This window comes from Thamnophis sirtalis, unplaced genomic scaffold, assembly GCF_051295495.1.
Source record: "Thamnophis sirtalis isolate CommonGarterSnake01/CBP01778 unplaced genomic scaffold, rThaSir2_p1.2 scaffold_3, whole genome shotgun sequence".
NCBI lineage: Eukaryota > Metazoa > Chordata > Lepidosauria > Squamata > Natricidae > Thamnophis > Thamnophis sirtalis.
Genome location: NW_028261383.1, coordinates 80,095,495 through 80,119,756, shown reverse-complemented (window position 1 = coordinate 80,119,756; position 24,262 = coordinate 80,095,495). Strand labels below are relative to the sequence as shown.

At 40.3% G+C, this 24,262-nt stretch overlaps 3 protein-coding genes across 4 annotated transcripts; 1 reads left to right on the top strand and 2 right to left on the bottom strand.

Annotated features, from left to right (window-relative positions):
* Window positions 1–99: 99 nt before the first annotated feature.
* TCTA (T cell leukemia translocation altered) lies at window positions 100–4,473 on the top strand. The gene is made up of 3 exons (XM_014057410.2): window positions 100–390; window positions 2,566–2,620; window positions 2,755–4,473. Exons 1-3 carry the CDS (start codon window positions 153–155, stop codon window positions 2,795–2,797), a joined length of 336 nt encoding a protein of 111 aa, XP_013912885.1. The 5' UTR covers window positions 100–152; the 3' UTR covers window positions 2,798–4,473.
* AMT (aminomethyltransferase) lies at window positions 4,182–13,516 on the bottom strand. The gene is made up of 9 exons (XM_087709287.1): window positions 13,359–13,516; window positions 11,167–11,334; window positions 8,908–8,988; window positions 7,809–7,940; window positions 7,584–7,662; window positions 6,988–7,133; window positions 6,509–6,689; window positions 5,885–6,040; window positions 4,182–5,200 (listed from the first exon to the last, which is right to left on the bottom strand). Exons 1-9 carry the CDS (start codon window positions 13,452–13,454, stop codon window positions 5,022–5,024), a joined length of 1,218 nt encoding a protein of 405 aa, XP_087565413.1. The 5' UTR covers window positions 13,455–13,516; the 3' UTR covers window positions 4,182–5,021.
* Window positions 13,517–16,276: 2,760 nt separating this feature from the next.
* Window positions 16,277–24,231, bottom strand: NICN1 (nicolin 1, tubulin polyglutamylase complex subunit). Of its 2 annotated transcripts, none has more exons than XM_014057423.2 (7): window positions 24,118–24,231; window positions 23,035–23,177; window positions 21,559–21,747; window positions 19,657–19,770; window positions 18,927–18,998; window positions 18,630–18,734; window positions 16,277–17,972 (listed from the first exon to the last, which is right to left on the bottom strand). In XM_014057423.2, the coding sequence occupies exons 2-7, from the start codon at window positions 23,164–23,166 to the stop codon at window positions 17,931–17,933; spliced, it is 654 nt and encodes a 217-aa protein (XP_013912898.2). In that variant the 5' UTR covers window positions 23,167–23,177; window positions 24,118–24,231; the 3' UTR covers window positions 16,277–17,930. The 2 variants fall into 2 exon arrangements, with proteins under 2 accessions (XP_013912898.2, XP_013912905.2); XM_014057430.2 differs by lacking the exon at window positions 24,118–24,231 and adding an exon at window positions 23,756–24,020.
* Between the last annotated feature and the right edge of the window lie 31 nt (window positions 24,232–24,262).

The window sequence follows — 24,262 nt, the reverse complement described above, 5'->3', positions numbered from 1 at the left end:
AACACACGCCGGCTTTTTCTGCGGGGAGGGGTTTGCAAGTTGCCTCCAGCGCATGCGCGGTGAGGAGCCGCTGACAGTTTTGTTTGGATTTGTGGCGCAGCGTTGAGCCCTGGTGGGTCTCGCCATTGTGCGAGCAGCGGCGGGTGGGCTTGATGGCGGCTGAGGCTGAGGCAGGGGCCGACCCGGCTTCCGCGGAGTGGGAGGCCCCCACGCGCGTGTTGCGGGCTCTCACCTGGCTCGGCCAAGAGTTCCTGTCGGACTGGGAGGCCCAGGACTTGCGGGCCGCCCTCTTCCAGCTGCTGCTGCTCTGGCTGCTGGTGAGCTTGCTGGGCATCCAGGTGGCCTGGAGGGTCTACGGGAACACCGTCACCAGCCTCTACTATCGGCAAGGTAGGGCTCCCCGCAGAAGCCCCTGCCCTGCCCTGAGTCCACCTCCGATCCGCTTGCCCCCCCCCCACCCCTGCGTGCACCCGCGATTCGCTCCTGGGGTTCCCGTTGTCTCCCTTCGGGTGGTGCGAGCGGGAGATCAGCCCGGGTCTCCCTCCAAGTGTGCCCCCCCCCCGCTTGGAGAACCCGGTGCAGGGAAAGGGTCGATCTTGACTCGCTGCCTGGCAGCCTTGCGAGAGAGCAGACAGGAAGCACAGCCAGATAATTCTACTTTATTGCACAATTACTTTATTGCAAGGTTACATTTGGCAGAATCGCGCGACTCTATAAATCTCTATATAACAGAGGTCTCTTTCCCCACCTTCCCGTTCCCGATCCCCATTACAGCTCAAGAAACTAGGGAGGGTCTTTTGACTCTCTTCTGAGCCACTTGACCTGTCTGCATGGCTCCCTGCTGCAGGCTAAGTTGCCTTTTAGTGGACTGTTCCCTTGGCTGCAGGTCTTTGCCCAAGGTCATTCCCACCTCCCATTACATTGCCCCAAAGAGTTAGTGGTGAAGCCCTGGCCAGAAGCCCTCTGCCAGGCCAGGTCGATTGTTCCAGCCTCTCTGGCAGCTGAGTTGACCTGTGTGTTGGTGGTGGGAGAGAAGCAGTAAGGCAGTAAAGAAATCATATCGGATATGGGTTCTATCCCATTCCTGAGTGGTCTTTAACTAGTTGCTGGCCAGTTCTGTTACCAAGCATTAGCCTATTCTGGCTAGGTTGTTCTAAAGATACATATTTTTCACTCTGTCCTGAATGCCAGTTCTGTTACCAATCCCCCCTCCCAGTCATTTGTAAAAAGTATGCACAATGGTTGGGCAACAAGTGTTACAGTGTCCTCTCTCTGTGATCAAGCATTTCTGATACTGAGGACTCTTCTAAGATTAATTTGCACTCTGCAGAGAGAAACATGGCATAATTGAATTCTGCAGCGTTATTAAATTGACATTTGTGTACATGCAACTCCAAGGAGACTAGTTTTGTCTTAACTCCTCCAACAACCCTTCCCCAATTGTGAGGACATTGGCCATGAATATCGTAATACTCTAGAAGCTGATCACAGAGCAAAATGTTCCTATCTTGGCAGGACATAGCAAGGGGTGGGGGGGAATGAGAGTAAATGTTCTGAAAATATTTATTTCACTGGTATTGTAAAAGGTGAACATTCTCCTACTTTGCAGAATCTATATTTTTCCCAGGGCTATGGAAGTTTAGCAATGAATTATTAGTTACTGTGAAATTTTGGTGGTTGTGTCTATAGTTAATTACCTAGTTTAACTTGGCCTTATTCTATTTTTATTCTATTTGATAGAGTATTCATATTAGATGCTATGGATATGTAATTTAGGCTCCAGTTACTGAGAACGGCCCGGTGTGACCTGAATGGCTAGGCTGCAGGGGAACTGGAGGTTGTCTGACTTTGGCGGAGGCCATTCCCCACATAATGCCTGACTCGTGCTTTCCAAAGTGCTTGTCAGGTCTTCTGTGTGGTCTTTATAAAAACAGGTTTAGTGTTGTTTTCTGAAAGAATACTAGAGCTTTGTTTAAAAAACTCAGGGTTAGCACTTTCTTGAGAACACACTAATTCTGCACTGTACAAATTTAGAAAAAAGAGACAGCTTCCGCCCTGAGTATTGTTGCTTCTTTCACCAAAGAGAACATTGGAGAGTTTCCACTGTGTCCGTTGACAAAAGATGATTTTGTGTGGCCATACTTTTTATTATTTTTCTTACTTAGGGGACGGAGTATTGTGATACTACCATGTTTCCCCCAAATTAAGACAGGGTCTTATTTTCTTTTGACCCCCGAAATAAGCACTTGGCCTTTTTTGGGGGAAGGTCTTATCATTTTTGAGCTGCAGGAGGCGGTGAGTGTGGTCACCTCATGGCTGCTGCTGTCTTACAATATTTTCGGGGAGGGATTATTTTTGGGAGAGGGATTATTTTAGCGCATGCGCTCAAAAGCCTGATTAGGCTTATTATCTGGGGAGGGATTATTTTTAGGGAAACAGAGAGTATCCTTAAAGTCATTTCAGTAAATATCTTGCAAGACAAAAGGGACACAGGAGTCCTCCAAAGGAGCGGGAGAATAGGACCAGAAGGATTTAGTTGCCCATTCTTCTTATTCTTCTTTCCAGGTGCTGGAGGACAGAATGGAGAAACTCCAGATGGCTCTTCACACTTTTCTATGTGGTGAGTTGTTTTATTCGTTGAACTGGTCATCGTTATAACAGCATCAGTGGTTTGGGGCGATCAACCCAGAAAAAACACCGATTGCATTTCTTGAAGTGGTTTTGATGTGGTTGGATTTTCTTTTTTAAATTTAGGGAGAGCACAAGCAACACAAATACAAAAACACATCGAGAGTAACAACAGAGGTGACCAAGCCAGGCTCCTGCTGCACCAGGAGCGCAGAGGATGGGGATGCTTGCCTGCCTGCCCACTCAGAGGCCTTGCTGATTCAGTGCAAAGGGAAAGTGCAATCAAAATTGTCATCTCTCCCATGCTATGGTTTAGTTGCTGGCCATCACTGGTGCTGTGAGGACTGCTCCTATCCGTCCAGTTGCCAAGCTCTGAATCTCAGGATTGCTTTACTCAGGTTCGGGAAGCTGCAATTTCCCCCCCCCCCAGCCCCCAATTACATTATTTCCATTGTTCTTCTACATGCGACAAACCTATCTGCAGACTGACCTCCAGCCTATCTTTTCTCAGCATTAAATTGCTGGCACAGACCTCATTTCTTTCTGTTGTGGTTCTTGAAGTCCTCTGGCCCTGAGCCAGCGTCTGCTTAGAAAGGACACAGGCTCATTTTTCCAGTTGAGCATGAATCATCAGTTGCCATCTTATTCTGAGTAGTTTTTTGGCCTAACCTAAACTGTAGCCTGAGTCAGCAGTAGCCAGGTATATTGGCCCACAGCTTGAGAACTCGAAGATATATGGCCGATCATTGGGGATTCTCAGAATTGTTCTTTACATTTGGTAGGATTGGAGAAATCTAGCCTGGGCATTTTTTTTAAAAAAAATGTCTTCCTACCTCTGTCAGCTTTGTAAGTAGTATGGGCTAATGACTTTCTGGAGCTCAACACTTTCTAGAATAGCTCTGCTCGCAACCCATAAGCCCTTGTGCTTATAACTTGAAGGACTGAGATGAAGCTGCTCTATAATTGTGTGATCCAAGAAGTGCTGATGCAATACCAAGCTTTTCTTTTCTCTGCTGTGTGCTGCCACTTATTGCAGAGTTTGTAATATACAGATTATAAAGATGTAATTAAAAAAAAAAACCAAAAGTAGCTTGGTTGTTATTGTAGCCATTGCATGTGAACTGCATTTTATTAGTTAAGGGCCATGCTACCTACTGAGCAGAAAAACATCCACGTTTTTGTTTTTAAAAAATTGAAGGGGAGGCGTGCAACTTTTCCATGTTCTTCTCCTAAATTTCTCTCCATGAACCTAATATTAATTTTAAATGGAAGTTAACAATGTTTTTGCCCCATCAGCTCCTGTAAATACTGCAGCCTGTTTCTGTTTGCATAGTTTTGGTTCACATATGCTTTCAAAAAGTTACGCCTTTATGGATTAAAATAGGAACGAGGTAGCTCTGAACTGTCTGTCAAAGAGGATGGTAGCACCTAGCTGACCTTGGAAAAACTAGACCAAGTTGATCCTGCCTAGTACTTAGATGGAAGACCACCAGGGAATGCCAGCACTATGAGCTGGCCAGAAAACAGAAAGCAAAAATGACATCTACCAAAGATAACAACAGCGAACTATTTTATTGTTTCCAAGAAAATTTCATAGATGTACCCTGAGCTGTGTTTCAAGATATTCTCTGAAGCCTCCAGCTCAGGAAAAAAAAAGAGCAAAGAAATAAAAGAGGATTTGCCTAAGCTTGAATCACTGCTCCTGCCTATTCTCACAAAACATGTGTTGAAGAATTAACAATCCTCTTCTTAAAAGAAAATGGCTCATAAGTAGTTCTGTGATTTTTTTGTATCCCTGTGCCTACTGACATTATCTTTGGTATCTAACTACCTGACATTTATTTTTTTTAAAATTCCAATGGGCTCATCGGCATTCTCAGAGTATAAAAATAGAGAGAGATAGCAGTCTAGTGTCCATCTACCCAGGAAAAAGATAGCTGTGATCAGCTCTGAGTCAAAGAGCAAGGTCCTAAAGACGAGAGTTCAAAAGTGGAAAGTGTCTTCTTCAGTTTTCCTTCTGCTAAATTAGAATTTTGTTGCTGATCATCTCCAATTTTGTAAGTCTGTCCAGAATATGCTTTCCAAATTCCAATGTGCCTAACCAATCCCCAAAATGTAGCCTAGATTCAACTGTATGTGCATGATCTGAGCCAAGAGAATCATGACAGCAACTAAGAAGCTACTGAGCAGATGAGAGGAATAAAACCAGGTTACATTTCTGCTTATCAGATCTCAAATATTCCACCTCACACTGCAGTCATCAATCCTAGACTGATACAGTCTTCTCTAGGCTCAATTTGTCCTTAGTAGCAGACTCTCCATAGAGTCAAATATCTCTTGTCTTTTAATACAATGTGATACAAAATTTTTAAAAAATCTCTGCTGGCAGCAGCCTACTTTATGGTGTAGTAATGGGTAGGTGTAAAGGGCATTTTGGTGACAAGAGCTGGGTAGTTCTTCTTCCTCACCTCTACAGTGAGGGCTGTGTTCAGTTTGCTGAATTCACTGTCCACATAGGCCATAGCAATATTCTTCTGCAGGCATGGTGATGGGCAGCCACTAGTAACTTCACCTAGTGTAAAGAGAAACAGCCAGAGTATTGCTCAATACAATTGAGCATACAATTTCTACACCTAACAGAAACAACAGGAAATAAGAGTTCTCGGATTTCCACACTATCCTCCCCCAGTACCCATTAAATAGCATAACATTCTTGTTTCCCTTGCATAGTGCCTTCCAGATGTGCTGGAATAACTCCCACAAATTTCAACCAGCATAGTGGTTAGTGAAACCACTTAGCATTGTGGCATAGTGAAAAGCAGAGTCCTCAGATTACAGGGCCTACGGTCTCTCTATCGAGAAAGATTAACAAAGAGCAATGAACAAAAATGGTGCTTTAGGTAGCAATTAAGAACAAGCAAACAGGGCATGGTTATTTCAAGTTCCGATTGTTACCAGGTAACAACAGCCCAATTCAAAGTCAAAATTCAATGTTTTTAGATCAAAACATTTTAAATTTGAATTGTTTTATACATCTCAAGTTTATACAATGTTCTATGTGTAAATATGTATCATTTAATTTTGGATGTGTATGTTGTATTGTATGAATCCAGCTGATTGTGATATATTCAATGAAACATTATTACACAAACCTGGCTTGGCATGATACGTGAATCCAGTCACTGTATGAAGTCAACCACACCAACAGGTATCATCATCATCATCATCTAGATTTCAGATCCATTAGACTACCTACCAATTGCCTTGCCCTCTGGGCTAAGAATGGGCACATGCTGCCGGATGGGAGGTCCTGTGGAAGTCAGCCCTACACGCTTCTTTTTCGGTTTCTCTTTAATTTGGGCCAAAATGATTGAAGCACCAGGGAAATCCATGGCAACACGACGGCGCTTCCCTGGAAGAAAGTCAGAAAAGTACAGTACCATGATAGCACTAGACCCCTTATTGTGGATCAGAAGATCCTCCTTTCAGAAACAACTACTACTTGCTCAATATAGTTCCCGCCTTATATGCTCTGGTTATAAGTTCCTGCCGATAGTCCCAAAGATGCTTTTTTTCAATAGGCAACTGGACTTTCTTGTTTTTCTTTGAAGACGTTTCGCTTCCCATCCAAGAAGCTTCTTCAGCTCTTGAATGCTTCTTGGATGAGAAGCGAAACCTCTTCAAAGAAAAACAAGAAAGTCCAGTTGCCCATTGAAAAAAAGCACCTTTGGGACAACCATGACCTGGATGACTGAGAAGCTCCATAGACATTCCTGCCAATATTTAATCCTTGTTTCGTGTCCCATCAAGGTTGGGTGGACATTGGGAAGTTTGGCTCTGGCTGGGACAAAAAGAAATTAAGAATCCGATGGGTACTTACCAAGAGTCCACACCAGACTGGCCTCCACAGGGGTTGTGTTCTCATCAATGTCATTCCCATAAAGACAGAGACCTGCTTCCAGTCGCAAACTATCCCTAGCTGCAAGTCCAGCCAGCCACACAGAAGAATCCCTAAGCAACACCTCAGCCAGCTCCACAGCTTGTTTCGCAGGGACAGAGATCTAGGTATGAGAATGCACATTAATTTATTTGGTGTGATTTATTGATGAACATTTTCTCACCCTGTGTTTTAATCATCCCTATATTTGGATTTAACAGACACTCTGATTTTTCACCCACATTAATTATTTCTTCCCTATCAACACATTACCCTTTCTCTAATCAGAGAATAATTTACCAGTAGTCTCTTCTCAAACTGCTTATCCAACTGGATGCCATATTAACCATGTGCTGCTATTGCAAGCCTTTCCCCCAAAGATCCTTATTCCTGCCCACATCTAGAAGCTGTCAGTGTAATACCTCTACGCCATCCTCGCCTGTGTAGCCACAACGTGTCACCCTACAGCCTTCCACTCCAAATACGGCCATCATCCCACTGCTCATGAAGGGTAACTTAGCCAGATCATCTGCCACCCCAGGTTGCAGCACACGGGCCATAGCAGGACCTGGTAGCAGAAAAAGCAGAAAATAGACCAGCATGTAGTTTAAGTAGTTCTGGAGCTTCAGCAAAGTATAATGAAGAAATGTAGTTCTATACCAGGGGTAGTCAATCTTTTTATACCTACCGCCCACTTTTGTATCTCTGTTAGTAGTAAAATTTTCTAACCGCCCACCGGTTCCACAGTAATGGTGATTTATAAAGTAGGGAAGTAACTTTATAAAATTTATAAAGCAGAGTTACAGCAAAAACCTACTGCCCACCATGAAAGCTGGAACGCCCACTAGTGGGTGGTAGGGACCAGGTTGACTACCACTGTTCTATACAATATTGCATATCTACTTTCATCTTGTCCAAACGGCTGACACTTTAGGAATTCACCTTTCAATTGTTGAAATAATATTTGCATAAGGTGCTTCCCAGATTCCCAACGGCAGTTCTAAGAAATTTTATTTACCTTGAAGAGCAAGCAAAGCATTGTCTGACACCTCCAAATGTACATCAAAACCAGCTGCTTTCATTTCCTTCACCTTGTTCTACAATATGAAATGGAGAAAATAATAAGATACACATAGAGGATAATAGTTTTCCTGGTCTATTCTATTTTTGTAACAGAATTTTATTCTTCTTATCTCAGTTTTTCCTACTTCCTCTTGGGAATTAAGGGTAATGAGAAACGTACCTCCATGAGGGCAAAATCTTTCTCCATGCAACCGGCGTTAGAGACCACGTATAAGTGTTGGTCTGAGGTGTTGGTCACAATCAAATCATCTATAATGCCGCCCTTCTCATTTGTGAACAGAGAGAGTGTGCCCTGAAAGGAAAGTTAAATTGAGCCAATTCCATTACTGGTCTCTCAGATAAGTTTTCTAGAAAGAGACGCTGAAGCCGAGAACTGGATACAAATATAATAAGCATCAAAGCTGGCATCCCAAAAAAGCATCCCCTATCCCAATCCATAAAATATATATCCTTTAATCCTGCAAAGTGAAATGAGATTCCATTGTTACAATCCTATATAAGCTATGCATAGCGTTTATTTCTTAACATCATAATGACAGGCTTATGGTACCTTGTTTTAAATATTTCAGAAATATGTTTTTACTACTCCATTGTTTAAAGCATGAATTCAATTTTTTAAGTTAAGAGTACCAAGACTCTTCAAATGCAAGGCCCTTTTGTATTCTACAAGACATTAGTTTTGGATGTTGAAGAGTCCATCTAAGTTATTCATATCTTTAAAAATAGAGAACCAGAATTATGTAATAGAGTTGGAACTAGCAGTCTGTTAATTTAACATCTTCAGTGCAGAATCTATAATGGAGGTTTCAATTATAGCAATCCATTTTCTGCTTAAATATTTGCATCAGGTTGCTCCACTTTTGAGGAGTTCATTGCTATTAAGAGCTTCTAATTTTGCCACAGTCTGATTTCTAGTTTCCACAGATTATTCTACATTTTCTGATCTCTAGAGCAGCAGAAATCACAATGGTCCTGTAGATAATTAAAAACTTGTATCTTAAGCTGATATTGTTCTCACTGGTCTAATTCTATCCAGTTCTTCCAACCATTCCTTATAGGACTTCCATTCAGGTTATTATCTGACTATGCACCAGGTTGTCCATATTCTTCATAAAATGTGGTGATCAGAAGTGGTTACAGTAATCCAGATTTGTCAAAGATCAACTAACTAAGGAGGGGTTTGATCTTAGATATCTCCGTGCCAAATCTACCATCCTATTGACTGGATAATTCAAATGATCTATTTGGTTCCATTGTACCTGATCAGGCTTCAGCTCTGCAATATCCCCAACTACAAGACTTTCTATAAACTTCACCCTGTCTCTGCCAAACACTTTAGTCTGTAAGAGAGAGAGAAAGAGAGAAATGTTTTATTTCATCTAATCTGGAAGAAAGTCCATGACGTTATATTATTACATGACATGTAGGGACAAGGGCAACATACTGAGACATAATTTCTGGGCCTACTTAGTATTTAAGAGTGTATGTGGTCAGTGGTATTCATGAAGGGTTTAATTAAGAGAATTTATGAAGCTGAGGGCTGAACTGTGGTATCCTTGATTACGGCATTGTTTTCTGCCCAAAAAGAAAAAAAATAAAAGTTATCTACAAAATACAGTGTAATGATTGTAACAGCTGCTGTGTAGGACAGACAGGCAGAAGACTAGCATCCCTGAACACTTAAGTAGCAGACAGAAGACAAGACGAAAACTGCTTAATCTCACAACGCGTGGACAGACTCAGTCATATTTTCAACTGGGAAACTGGGCATCTTAGACAAAGTTAAATCCAAAAATGCTAGGGAATTCCTGAAAGTGATATACGGACAAATCAATCATCAATAGACAGAGATAAACCAATTTACACACTATTCGAACAACACAATAAAAAAGCTAAGAAGGAAAGAAAAAGAGTGGAATACATCTCCAGCTGCCAATATGGTGTAATTGTGTAATTATTGTAATAAGCAATAATATGGGGCAATAAGCAGCTAAGGAGGGATTAACACCAAACAAAAAACAATACACTAATAAAGGTACTACCAAGAAGAAAACCCCACCCCCACCACCAACACTAGGGCAGGGCATGACAAAGGCAAACTATTGCATATAAACAAAGAGCAAAGCCCACTCACTAACATTGGTGATGTTATCTAATCAGGGAATGAAATTTCTGCAAGGAAACAGACTTTCCCCTTATCTTACACCTTCCACAAATCTGTGCTGCGCAAATTATAAAAAAACAGAACTATAAAGCAGAAGATCAAATAAAATAATAGAAATTCTCAAAGCTTCTAAGATAATTTACTTGTCTTTGGAAAATGTATGTTTTTGCCTGACATCACCAGGCAGACAAGTATCTCTGCAGACACCATTACAAAGGTGAGGTGCCGCAACTAAGAAGGCTTAGTCTATATTATATCCAGATGATCCCAAGTTAAGCGAGGAAAGCTAGTGGAATGATATTGGCAAAAGTAATCCATCCTGAACATTTTTTTTAAATAGGTTGGTTGGATTTCCAAAACGGAGCAGAGTTGGCATAAGAAATCTGGATGGGACAATTATTTTCTGTAATGTGGTCCCATCCAGATTTCTTATGCCAACTCTGCTCCGTTTTGGAAATCCAACCAACCTATTTTAAAAAAAAAGTTCAGGAACAGAATTTTTTAATATTAATTCCAGTGTTGGAAAACAAGATAACTCATAATAGAAGCTCTAGAAAAGTGAACCCACCTCAAGTAGTATTATGGTTGCATGCAATGTATAGTCAGGAAGTAATGCTGCTTACATAAAGGTTAGACAAAAATGCCTGACACAATAAAACTTTGATTGATCTATTCATGGTCGGACGTGTGTATGTTTAATTTTAAGGTTACTTTGCCTCTTTGAGGACTTAAATGCCAGAAATAGGCAGGATTAAAGCAGATAACATATAGGCATATATTGTTTGCCCCCCACAAATCTTGCAATCTGCCTCCCCAATATTGTAGTTGTTGAAAGCTCCCAGGCACTTTCCCAGTAGTCGAATTTTATATTTACCGACAAAGAAATAAATATAAAACTTAACACAAAAACAGTTTGTCGCGAAAGCGACTGCCTGTGAAGGCTTCTGGATTGAGGCTGAAAGATGAAAGCGGAAGCAATATGCTCCATCCCATATTTGGGTAGGCCAGGTTGCCCTGATAGAAAAAACACTTCCCACTACAAAGGCCCACTGCCAGTGACATGTCAGTGAAACTCCAACTATTGCAGGGTTTCTCAAAAACAAGGGGCTTCTGTTTCCTAAAATATCAAAATATGGTGGACTCACAAATGAAATAATATATGTGGTTCATTCGGTTTTAAAAATTGAGCCAGTTGTAGTTTATTCAATAAATTATGGCTTAGCACAGCCCATGAATTCAGTCTTAAGTAAATTAAGATCCAGTTGCTGAGTCTGATGAAACAGACAACTGGAGACACGAGAGAGGAATTCAAAGACAGGAAGGTGGTGACTTTTAAGCCTCCCTCTGACGTTACCTGGAGCATATGGGACACATCAAAGAGAGAACAGTGTTGACGTGTGTGGAGATGGGAGTCCAAGTGGCTGTGTGTGTATTGCACAGGAAGGCTCCAGCCTGCAAAGTCCACCATCTTCCCACCATGATGTCGGTGGAAGTCATAGAGAGGGGTCTGTTTCAGGTTCTCCTGCAGACAAAGGCAATAGATGATTGCCAGAAACTCCCAAGTGATCATTCAGAACAAAGTCAGGCCAGAACAAGCCAAGAAACCCATTATTAATCCTACCATAACTATTCCTGACCACAGCCCAATTAGAAAGAAGAACACCAGGGGTAGTATTGACTTACCTTCTCTACCGGTTCGCATATGTGAGCGTATGCAACACCTCTGCGCATGCGCACAGCCTTCTGTGCATCGCTTTTGGCAAAAAAGGGCCTAAATGGGATGCCGTAGAGCTTGGGCAAGTGGGCGGGGCCACCCACAATTTCCACTACTGGTTTGGGTGAACCAATCCACACCGGTAGAATACCACCTCTGAAGAACAGCCTTTGCCCCAACTACTTCACTGCAAAAACAACAAACCCTCTTTTGTAGCTTTGAGTTTCCCAGAAATCCAGGCATTACATCTTGGTAATCCCTTTGCTATCCATGAAAAACCAAACATCTGCTACTGTTTCAGCCTTAGCTTAAGACAAGCTGCTGGTTCAATTTTCTGATGTGGGAACAGGACAGAGGGGGTAGTCTGTCTAAGCTGCCTTCGACCTTTGTAATTAGACTTGTTTACTCAATGTGTTATCTCAAGTCCATCGTCAAGAGGACTGCAGTCTTTCTTGCCCTTTGTACCCTCCTCTGCTCTTTCCTACTTGCTGAAGTCCTGTCCATAGGTTCGTGAGTGAGAGTGAGTCTTCTGTGTGTACAGAAACAGTAAAAAAGAAAAAGCAAGAGATAAAGCCCACTTCCAAAGGACCTGCATGTTAATATGCTAAAATTCACACAGTAATTTAGGAAAGACATTTTGCCTGCTATTATTTATGAAAAGCAATTGCTGGGGTAAAATTGCCCATAAGTGGAAAGATGGGAAATGCAAATTAGTGCAAATTTCTTTAAATAGATTGAAGATGGGTCCTTTTCATAGAGATCCAATCCTCCCCACTGCACTACAGAAGACCAGAAGGTAAGTTACTTGTGGCTGATAAGAGAGAAGCAGCATCAGGGGGCTGTACTAGAAGACCTCCAAGGCCCCTTCTAGCTCTATTCTGATTCTGATTCAGGAGCAAATATTTTAAGTGGGCTGAATTTCACTGCCAGCAGCTACAGCTACCTCTTCACAACTGCAGTGGTTCAGGAGACAGCCTGTCTTCTGCGTTGTTTTGATTTATGGAAGTACTAGTGCCAGAAGAAGATGCCAGCAAATTCAAGCTTCATGTCTCAATTTATGTTCCCACTCCTGGAAGGCGTTCTCCTTCACTCCTATTATCTGTTGATAGCACTGCTTTTTGCCCCCCCCCCCACCTCTAGACCTGTGTTTAGAAAGTGACCTGCCATACTTAAGCAGTGACAGTTGCTAATTAGAACAATAAACACTTCAATGGTGGCCTCTTACAGTCAGACACACTTGCAATGTGTCTCTTGATGCAAACAAAAATGGGGAATAGGTGGATGAGGAGTTTCAGAGCTTTTTGCTACTTTCTCTCCTTATTCGGAAAAGCACAACTCTTTGAATTAATTGTCCAGGAAACTCGGTGTATTCGAGGAATCTCTCACGAAACTCCCACAAAACCATTTCTTAGAAAGATGCTGGAAAGAGAGAGGTACCCGATCCTAATCTCACTCTCCTCAAAACTGGCAGGCTGGATACAATCCATCATCGTGAAATAAATTATGCGCCTACTCCGGCGCGCTCTCTTGTACTTTGTTAAAGCAAGCGTTTTGCGTGAATCGACCTGTTGAAGTCAGACTGGAGGCCTGAACCCCCCATTAAGCTCAGTTGTCCGTACGAACGCACACAGACGTGCGCTGCTTTTCTCTCGCCTGCCCCTTCCTTCCCTCCCTTCCGCAGAAGGCACAGGTACCCTGCAGCTTTCTGGAGTTCAGGGACGGAGCTCCGTTTCGCACCGGCAGTTTTAATTCGGCGCGATCCTTGCCTGCTCGCCCACAAACGGGCAGCCCAACTGCACGCACAGCTGCCGCCCACCCTGCCACCAGCTCACCTGCCCAGAAGAAAAGCTCCGCTTCCCGCACACAATCGCCCCGGAGGATCCCAAACGCCGGAGCGAAAGTCTTCCAGCAGCCCCAGCCCGCAGCATTTTCCCCCGCCAGCGAACACCCCCCTCGGCTGCTCTGAATTTTATTTACGGACCCTCCCACCTCTGGACGCCCGGAAGGAGCCTGGGAAATGTAGTCGATCGCATTCCTGGGATTGCTCCTAGGAACGGCCCGCCCCGCCCCACCCGAACCCGGTCGACCAGGCCAGCTGTTAAAAGAAGTTGCTGCTGTACAGTAATGTACAGTTCAGTTTGTTCAGCATTTCTCCTCTCCGTTTAGAAGGCGTGGCGTAATAAAGCAGAGCGAGGGAGCCCACACCTCTCTGACGATCTCGTGGTCACAACATCTGGCCTTTCATAATCTTTTTCTTCTTTAAAAATAATCTTTTCCCGTTAATTTCAGATCCCATTCTCTGACACCACCCAAGGACATCCTCAAAGTGTGTTAAATCTGTTAGAGGAAAGATAGCTGAGAGGCAATGAATTGAAACAGTTTAGCAATGATTGTAGAAAAAATCAGGAGTCCAAAAGCATTTTTCAACTAATAAACTTTATTAAAAGGCATCATGAAAGCTTAAACCTTTTAATAAAATTTATTACTTGGAAAAGGTGTTAGCAGATTTTTTTCTTTTTCGGCCAACATCGACTAAGAGTTCATTTCCAGCATCTGCAATGAAGACAGTACATTTCATGCTAGAATAGTTGTCTGGAGATTCAAGGATAGACAGATAATTCTTTAAATCAGGCTATTGGTGCTACTAGTCTTGGTGGTCTTAATTTTTAGTTTATTATCTTAGGTTATTACCAACTGTCAAGCAGTAACACCTGACCCAAGTGTCTTGTATGCATCTGGTTGGCCACCTCCCACAAACACACAATGCTGGATTAGCTGGATCTGCATCCTCAAGTTCCAGTAAGGACATCACAAGGCAATTTTTCCTTCTCCCATTTGTACAAACTGCATCATTTCCTTTGATTACATCTATTTCAGCTGCCTTATTTTTCCCCACTAAATGGATTAGGTTTGGGGTTATTGATTGATTGATTGATGGTTGACAGTAAATTTATGTACCCATGTCATGATCAGAAGGGTGCTGCCTCAATTGATTATGTCTGTGACAGGCAAAAACTGTCCCAAGCATGCAAGTTTTCCAGGACCTGGTTTTTGGAAAGTAAGCCTGTCTTTCTCATAGGCTGGTGATGAGCTGAACCATCATAAGGATAAGGAGAGGGATACGGTCAAATTTCTACAGGTGTCAAAATCTGCAAGTTGCAGAATGTGGGGTTGTGTCTGAAGTCCTGCCCGACTTTTATTTGCAGCAATGTTGATTGCAGTGCTGCATCTTTTCAGATTTTGACACCTCCCACAAACACCTATGAATGCTGCCTTTCTCAATCACTCTTTAAACTACCTAAATGGATAATTGTCATATATACACCAAACTGCATTTATCAGTCTGATATCCATTCATTCCATTTGGAGAGATTTTTGATAACTTTTGTCAGCTTCAGATTGTAATGAAAATGGCAATAGATGCCTGGAATCCTAAGCCTTGTTCTACATAAGGAACCCTTGGAGGAGCCACCAAACTTATTTCAAGGTGTTTGGCTGCAAGGCATTCATCCTTTTTTACACAACTGGGTTCACATAGCTCATGCTTTTTTCATGATTTGTTGAATAATCCATAATTATCTGGATTCAATACCATTCAGGCTAGTCTAACATTGCCATGATGTAGGTTGTTTTGGTTTTGTGTTTGTCTAGCATTTGTGATTCGTAAACTGGGATTTATGACAGTGTGTGTTGTATGAATTTAACCAGTTCAGAGAAAACCATAATTTATTCTTGTATATCTTAACAAGTAGTGCACAAATCAATATATCTGGGTTCACACAACATGCTAACCTGAAATGAAAATACAAACCAATCACATTAGTTTTCTACTGAACTCATGCATACTCATCAGACTAATCCATGAATAGGCTGAAGGATTCTAGAAACAATTTAAAATATGTCAGTGGGGATTCAACATTCAAAATCTCTGAGAAATCAAGACATAAGCCAAAGAGAGGGAAATTTCTACACCTACTGAGTTGGACTTTAACTTCCATTATCTCCAATCATTAGGTCAGCCATGGAAGATAGAAGCCATTAACATCCACAGGATGCAGGCTCCTATATAAAAATAAAGGCTGAAAAATAGACATCCACTAAGCTCAGGAATGCAATTGAGATAGTGCATTTCATGCTGGTATAGTTTTCTGGAGATTTAAGGATGGACAAATAACTCTAAGTCAGGCTATTGGTGCTATTAGTCTTGATGGCCTTTTAGTTTACTATCTTAGGTAATTTACCAATGGTCAGGCTGTAACATCTGAGAACTGCACACATACAAAATAATAAAAATGATAACAGATATTATCCATTCAAATACATGTAAACAAAAGCACAGATTTGCTGTCATGTTTAGTACAGTACTGGCATCTTGCTGAAAACTTTGACAGTTTATATTTTCAGCATTTGGCGTTTAAGAATTTTATACAGAATGTGAAATTAATGAATATAATATAGACTTACTAATAAATACCTTAAAACCAACAATTAGCAAAGTGAACATTCTACCTAGCAATTAGTCTGTCCACAGTATTGAAATTATAGGTATATGAATATTTACTAGTTGTTGCTTCAATTATTATTCTATTGCTGTGATAACATTTAAAAGAGAAGCAAGCATTATTTCAGAATCATAGAGTACAAATTATTTTTCAGTAGAACATCAACATAAATGCAAGAATCACAATTGGGGGGAAATGAAATTACTCAGAAGTAATCATTTAAAGTAAAGAGTACAATAGGTGAAAGATCTGTCATTACTTTTTTATTGGGCAGATAATTTGAGACTTCATCTCATTCTTTGCTACTTTGTTTTTCATCTCTTATATACTTGGGAACCCTGCTCAGATAAAAATATGGCAGCAGTGTTTCCTTCCACTTCAATTCTTGGAATAGCCTCTTCCTCTTCCTGCCAATAAGGAGAAATAAATATATAGCCCTATAGCAGGAAACAAAGCAAACAAACCTTGATAGGACTGAAGGCGGATTTCTTACTAATAATGGCACTAGTAATGAAACCATCTCCATCAGATGTCTGAAAGGAATCATTCTCAAAATTCCCATTTTTTGCCCCAGAAACTATATTCAAAGAAAAGAAATTAAGGCATGTATTCCATATGTATCTTTAACAAAAATTTGCATGCTGTCTTTAGGATCAGAAGTATTTTCCATGTGTTTACAGTGTGTCATATAATACATAGCTTTTTTATTTATGTGACCTTAATCTGCCTAAATATCCCATTGAGATACATAATCCTGATAGTGCATTAGAAGTCATTACAATCGTTTTAAACTATAAATAATTAACATAAATAATAAATAGGAAGGGCATAATAGATATACAGAAAAAAAGCTGTACAGATACCTACATTTAAAAAATATATACTTTAAAAAAAAATCACACACATCCCACTGCAGAAATTTATATTGTTCTACAGTTTGGTCCTTCTATAAACTATAAATTATGTCCATACTATAACAAGGTTTGTTCTTCACAACGAAAATTATTTTCTGTGGAAATCATACGATGCTATTCCAGTAAATAGATAAGTCATTCAGTGGCTTGAATGAAGATGCTCAAATATCTCCTTGGTAATTGTAAAACTAACCTCCAAAAGGTGGTTTTCAGATGTGCTTTGCAGATACAATTTATGAAAGTTTTTTGACATGAGACAAAATGAACCAAACTTTCCCTTTCATTTAAGCAAGTTCAACACTCATTGGACATATGAGAAAACATATTAATAGCATATTGGGATATAAAATTTATGATAAAACTTAGCTTTCTACCACCTCAATCCCTCCAAGAATACTAGTGTCATGGTTTTAGCATGATGCAACACTTCCTTTTTGAAGTCTACACACATATTAAAAGTCTTATATTCTGTAATTATCAGTGAGGTAGACAGCCACATTTATCTCTGTATCTAGCATTTTTTAGAATTGCCCTTCTTCAATCTTAGGACCTCAATATCCGGAGTCTTTTCATCCTTCTTACAATATCTCAAGTCACTTTTTAGAAAAATGAAGGATTCCTTTCCTCCATGCTCCCAGTACCAGATTCTTGAATATATTTCATTTTGCCTTAAAAAGAAACATATATTATCATGCAGCATGGCAGATGGAAAAGCAGATCAGGAGAGAAACAGCCCTAATTAGGCAGCTTCATTTTAGGTAATCTAACTTTCCAGGGTTCAGTGCAAGATATAGGTTTGAAAACCAGATTACCACAGAACTGAAACCAGAACCTAACTGGATAGTTGTTGGAACATGAAACTGGGACATAGAAGCAATCAAGTCTTAATCTTCATGCTCCTGCTTAATCTTTCTTCTTCCTGCTCAGGCCAGACTACCATGCAGAATGCAGCCTTGCTTGGAAGCCTTGCTTCTTGTCTTGCAACCATTCAAGTATAAGAAAGTAGATTAAGGTCATAGGAGTCCTCTATCTGAAATACACATAAGAAACAACAAGTTGAGCACAATGAAGAATGTCCCTCCCTTTTTTTTTTTTGCATAGGTCTAATACTGTGTTCTTCTCCTCTCCCTATTTAGACAATGTAATCTGGGGGGGAAAGCTAAATTAGGACTCAAGTAGTGTTTACTTGGTCTTGGACTCTCATCAGCCCAAATAAACATGGTGAACAGAGTTGCTAAAGTATGCACCCTAACACTGGAAGCACCATAGGGGAAAATATTACACCAATTCAAATTGACAACATAAAAGATGGTGAACCTTGACCAGTTATTATCTCTTACCTTAATTTGTGTCAAGTGAACCTGGAAAACAATGCTAAACCAATCTAAGTTCCTTAAAGGAACATGTCATGTAAATAGCAATTGCATACTCGACGGGTTATTCCTCCCCTCCAATCAGGATGATCATCATTCTGTGCATTTTAGCAGCCACTACTGTAGTTTTATAGATACAAGTCAGTAAAGGTCTTTGGATGTTACCACAGATGGCCTGTGGGTAAATAACTTAAAAGAGGCTTTGTATAGAGAAAGTGGGGTACTTTATCCACTTGCAGTACTTAGGGGTTCTGACTGTTTTTCAGCAGTAACTACACTTCTAAGACAAGAAGCAGAAGAATAGAGAAACTAACATCAAAGCGCCCAATCCGTGCTGCTGGTTGGTTGGCCTGGAGCATCTCCGTTAAAATCCATATTTGCTGCAGTTCAGAAGACACTTTGTTGGCATCAGGAAGTCCCTGAAAGCAAAGAATAACTATATTCATATATGCAGTTTTCTGCTGCTTTTGCTCTTGCAAGACCAACTTTGTCTGAAAGTCTCTCTTCTCTAGGAACTGCTAACAATCTGCAGCCAGACTAAGCTTATATATCTTTACTAAGAAATATGTCTATTCTCAGAGGAAAAAAACTATCTCAGTAATAATACTTACATCGTGGAGGCTTGTTGGCTGCTCCTGAGGAGAAGGATAAGAAAGCCAAGCTGGAAAGCCTTTCTGAGGACTCTGTAAAGAGGAGAAAGCAGTCCCAGAGAAACACACAACAAAATCAGGCAACATACACACCACACTCCATCTTCACCATTCACTTTCCTCGAACGGGTGATTGGGAAGATTTACCTTTAAAGGTATTTATTTCAACTGTTTCCAAGTATATAAAACCATTAGGAATTATATTACTTTACAGATAAGAAGTAAGAGCTACAAAGTACAACTTTTCCTTATCCGAAAAAAAAACTTTTTCAGAACAAAACCCTCTAATGTCAGTTTCAGATTTCAATCTAGTTTGTTGATATTAATACTAGGTCTTGTGCACACTAATACAGGCAGTTACTGTCCTCAACATTACTAATTATAAATAATGTTATCATTAGTGCATTATGAATCTGGCAGAAAGAAGTAATTATCATACTTGCTCTATGGATGTCAGAGATATGTGGACAAAAATAATGGTTGGGAATAGCTACCCCTTCAGATGTTGTGAATCAAGGCTATAACCATCCTCAGCCAGTTTGACCAATGATATAGGATACTGCAGTTACAACTTAGCAACATATTTTGTTTCCTACCTTTTAAACATGTTTGCAAGTCACTGCAAGGATACTGGGAGGATCAGAACAATTGCTAAAGAATCATATTTTGACAAAATTCTGAATATATGTACCTTCTGACACAAAGAAAAAAGCTGCAGCTCCTCAATTGTAAAATGCAACCATACTGGAGAAGGTTGGCGCAGGATGAAACGCATGGCAGCCACCTGATCCACATCACAAAGCATCTAGCAAAACATGAAGACAAAGCATTACTGAAGCATATGCACCTACATAATTAACAGAAACTTTGATAATAAAATTAAATTACAGTATTACTACATACTACTATTATGGAATTATGTGATTGGGAAACATTGATAAATCTTGTTTGGCACTAGGGAAATAACAACATTTTGTTTAGATCCAGGAACAAATAATGACATTGAGGAAATTCTGCTACACCATTCTTTATAAGCTACAGTTTAGAAGGGAAAAAAAGCCGTAAACCAGTAGTGAGGTTAACCTGATCCCACTGCCTCCTTAGCAGCAGCTAGCATGGCACATCCCACTGGCCCATTCCCCATCTTCCCACTGCTTTCTCTTTCCTCAGCCACTGCCTATACCCACAAGGAACATCCTACCTACCCCACTCCCCATCACCACCTTCTTTGCACTGGAGTAAGTGAATATTGGTCATGTTCCAGAATGCACTCTTCATTCATTTTAGGCAACAAGAAAACTCAGTTAGCTTGACCCACATCCCACAGAAGCTGAAATCATATTCTGCTATAAACACAGAAAAAAAGAAATAGCAGCTAGAGATATAAAATAAAAATGTGTCTACTACTTGAAAAAAATATTATTATAGACTGAGACAAAATATTAAAATGTGGAGTTATCACACTGAGAACAAATACACTGTCAAGGCCATAACTGTTCTACTTGTAATATGTGGCTGAAAGAACTGGACCACCAGAAAGGCTGAATTAAGAAAAAAAACTTTACAATGTTTTTACATTGTAGTACTGAGAAAATTGTTAAAAAATACCAAGGATTACACAAAGAGTGTATACTTTTGATGTAAGATTAAATAAAATCAGACTACTCACTTAAAGCATTAATAAGGAAGCTAAAGAACACGCCATGTACAAGCGCACACACACGCACACACGACAAAAAATAATTGCAGATTATGTTTTAAAAAAAGCAAAGCTAATTAAAACACAGGCCAAAAGAAAGAAGGTAGCTAGATACTATAATTGATGATGGAAACACAATGTAGCTACTGTTAAAGATTCACCCCAGTAAGTCATTTAACAGAAAACATTCTGACACTTAAAGGGATACAGGGATGAATGCTAGCACTATTCTTACTCAACTTATTTATCAATGATGTTGTCACAACCCAGAATGTGGAAAATCCCAGTAAAGGGGTTTATATAAAATAAAAAATCCCACCTTTCCCAATAAAGGTGAAAAATAAGAATTTCTCAGCATTTCTTTATGCAAACAATCTAATGCTCATTTTATACTCTCAGACAGGCTTTTTTAACTTTAACACCTGTAATGCTGTGAAGTGAAAGGTGGCATTTGGGGAGAAAATAAAAATGCACAAATGGACAGTTAGGGAATGCAATATAGAACAAGTTCCCTCACACTGATATCGGAGCATTTTTTTTTACATCTTCAGTCAGTAAAATAAAAGTAAAACTGATCAATGACTGGAATGATTATTGTAGATTTTGGCAGACAAGTTGAATGTGTCAAATCTTTAAAGTCCAAACCCCACTAGTTCCTTAATATTTTTTTTATGCAGAAGAGGTATAAGGGATTCTTATACTTCATAATGAGAAACTTTTCCTAAAGAAGTTCATTAGAACTATTTCCTTTCTACATGTGGAAACATTTCCAATCATAATACTTGTTAGGACCTTTAATTTCTAGATTATTCTTGTTTCACCACCTGTTTCCAGGCCTATTCCTTTGGAGCAAATGAAATTTCCCACTTCCCCAGTAGAAAGTGTAATCCTGACCTGATGTCTGGAAATAGAAAAGTAGTTTTGGGAACCCTCCTCGGTATGTGGGTTAGGCATCAAACAAAAATTACGTAGACAAGTAACCCATTTGGAAGGGCTCTCATTCCCACCATCTGCAGAACTTCGCCGTTGTACTCGAAGGGTTAAGAAGGCAGTATAGTAATTTTTGAATGCAACTGCCTGTAACTGAAATAAAAACAAGCATTGATTGAATCCACAGCAAGCAAAATGTACACAGTGAAGAGAATATAGAGAAAAAATTCATAAATACTTTTTTTGTTTCTCGGAATGTCTACAGCAATAATTTTTAAATAAATGCAAGATTGCTTATAGAAGCAAAGGGAAACAATTATGATTTGGAACTATCAATTGAGTAAATTAGAGATATAAATTTTGGAATAGGAACTTTTGGCTCACAAATAACCTTACCTATGAGATTTAAATCAATTTCAACTTCTGAATAACACTGGTCTACAAGGAGAAGGCCTTGGAAATGAAAGTAGCTTAATTTTACTAATTACTAATTAATTTTACTAGAATGGGTTACTAATAAAGAAAAATTAAATCCTGCGTATAAATTGGCTCCAGTTTCTAAGATACAGCTTCAGGTCAAAATTGCATCAAAATAATTTAAAATTGCAAGGGGTGAGTGCGATTATGCTTCATAACCTTTCTGCAAAATGTGATATAGCAGTGAGAATGGTGCCACACCAATTATTATAAATTTATGTCTATTGATACCAATAACATAACTTTCCATTCATTTATTGGTTTTTCATGTAACATTTTCATGCTTTTTCATGAAAAACTGACAAGCTCTAACATTGGATTAAATGACAAGGTTCCATCTTTATTCAGTATTTAAACTGTGCTTTTTGGCTTTTCTCTTGTGAAGGATCATCCCTGCAGAGATTTTAGCAGTAATTGGCAAAGCATGGATGAACTCCAGTTCTCTTGTTATCTTTTCTCCATGCCTGCAATATCCTGGTGGAATCTTTCCCCATGCTCATCACTCACTGCCCCACAGTTCAAAGATCTAAATATAGTCTAAATGCAAGTGTAGAAGTGAATTTTCAGTGGCATGTTTGCACCAAGGACCTAAGCAAATTTTCCACATGTTTTTCATAGTTGTCTGCCTCGCTGATCTCAACGTGAAGATAAATTTATATACTTCAATGTGGTACCATTTTTATTGTTCTACTGTACTTTGTCAAGAAGTTACGAGGCATCATGGTCATTAGAAACCTCCCTCCCTTGTAGTCAAATATATTCGCCTATGTATAAATCTTTATTGTGAAATCTCTTGAAAACTTTAGCCACCCAGCACATTTATCACCTGTTTTCTAATTCATCTAATCAAAATATATAAAAATAACACGTTTTATCTCGGAGGTTGATAATTTCCCAAAATTTGTAGACCAGTGTAATTTATCCATTGTGCATCCTTGACATCTGCTTTTCTTTCACACTTACATCCGTGGTCTGCAAGTGTGGAAATGAAACATCAATCACCAGAACACCAGGCCGGCCTATCTCGGTCTTTATGTCTCCCACTTGCAATGCTACTGGGTTCTTAATGGCGCAGGGGATTGGCTCCAATGCCATGGTTCCTCACTCTGGAACAAAATAACAGCTTCAATAAAGTGGCATACGATGACAATCACAACCACTACCTCACTATATTATATACAGGCATCCTATGCTAAAGGGATTTCTTCCATTTTTTCCATGGTTAAAATGCAATACTGCAGGCTATTTCTGTTGATTGCCAGCTGCCAGCAGTTTGATTCTCACCGGCTCAAGATTGACTCAGGCTCCCATCCTTCCGAGGTCGGTAAAATGAAGACCCAGATTGTTGGGGGAAATACGCTGATTCTGTTAGAGAGAGCTATGAAGCAGTATATAAGTGCTATTTTTCACTCTTACTGGATGAGGAAGTTTTTGAAAATGCAAACACTTCCACAGAAACGCTATAACTTTTCCTTTAATCAAAGTGTTTTTGTTATTTATTTTATTATTGATTATATTTTTATTTATACACCCTTCCAACGCTTTTCATAAAACACAGGACACTGGGCCAGGAAATCCTATTCAGTCAAGGCACCCAAGCGGTTATTTCAGATATCAGATGCCGCTAACTAGTTATGGAAAGTTTAAAATAAACGCGACAGCCTGAAATCTACGCCTATCTTACCTATCCCTTGAAATTAAACAAAGACGATCCTCTCCGACCCTGCTCATTTCTGTATTATTAATAGGGCAGGTGGGGTGTCGGCCAGCTTATCGAAGGCAAATGTCATTAGCCCGCACTAGCGGCGGACAGACAGACGACGGCCAAAGCTCCATCATGCGGGAAAGGCAGCCAACAGGGCGTCTGCCCAATGCCGTTACTTCACACACACAACTTGGGAACACAACAACTCGTCGGCCACCCCGGTTACAAACACACGCCGTCTTTTCCACCCGCCTCCTTCTCGCTTGAAGGACGGGTTGTGAAGGGGCTCCCGGCGCCTCTAAGCTCAAATGCTGCTTCCAGGATGAGCGCGCCGCGCTTACCGCGGTTGCCGCCGCTGCCGCGAAGAGGCTTTCCTGAGGCGGAACCCTCGTTGCTAAGGTTCGCGTCGCATTTCCAACCGCGGGTGACGTAGCGCGCCCTTCCGAAGGACCAGGAAACCCGCCCCTCCCCCGAAAAGGCGGGACT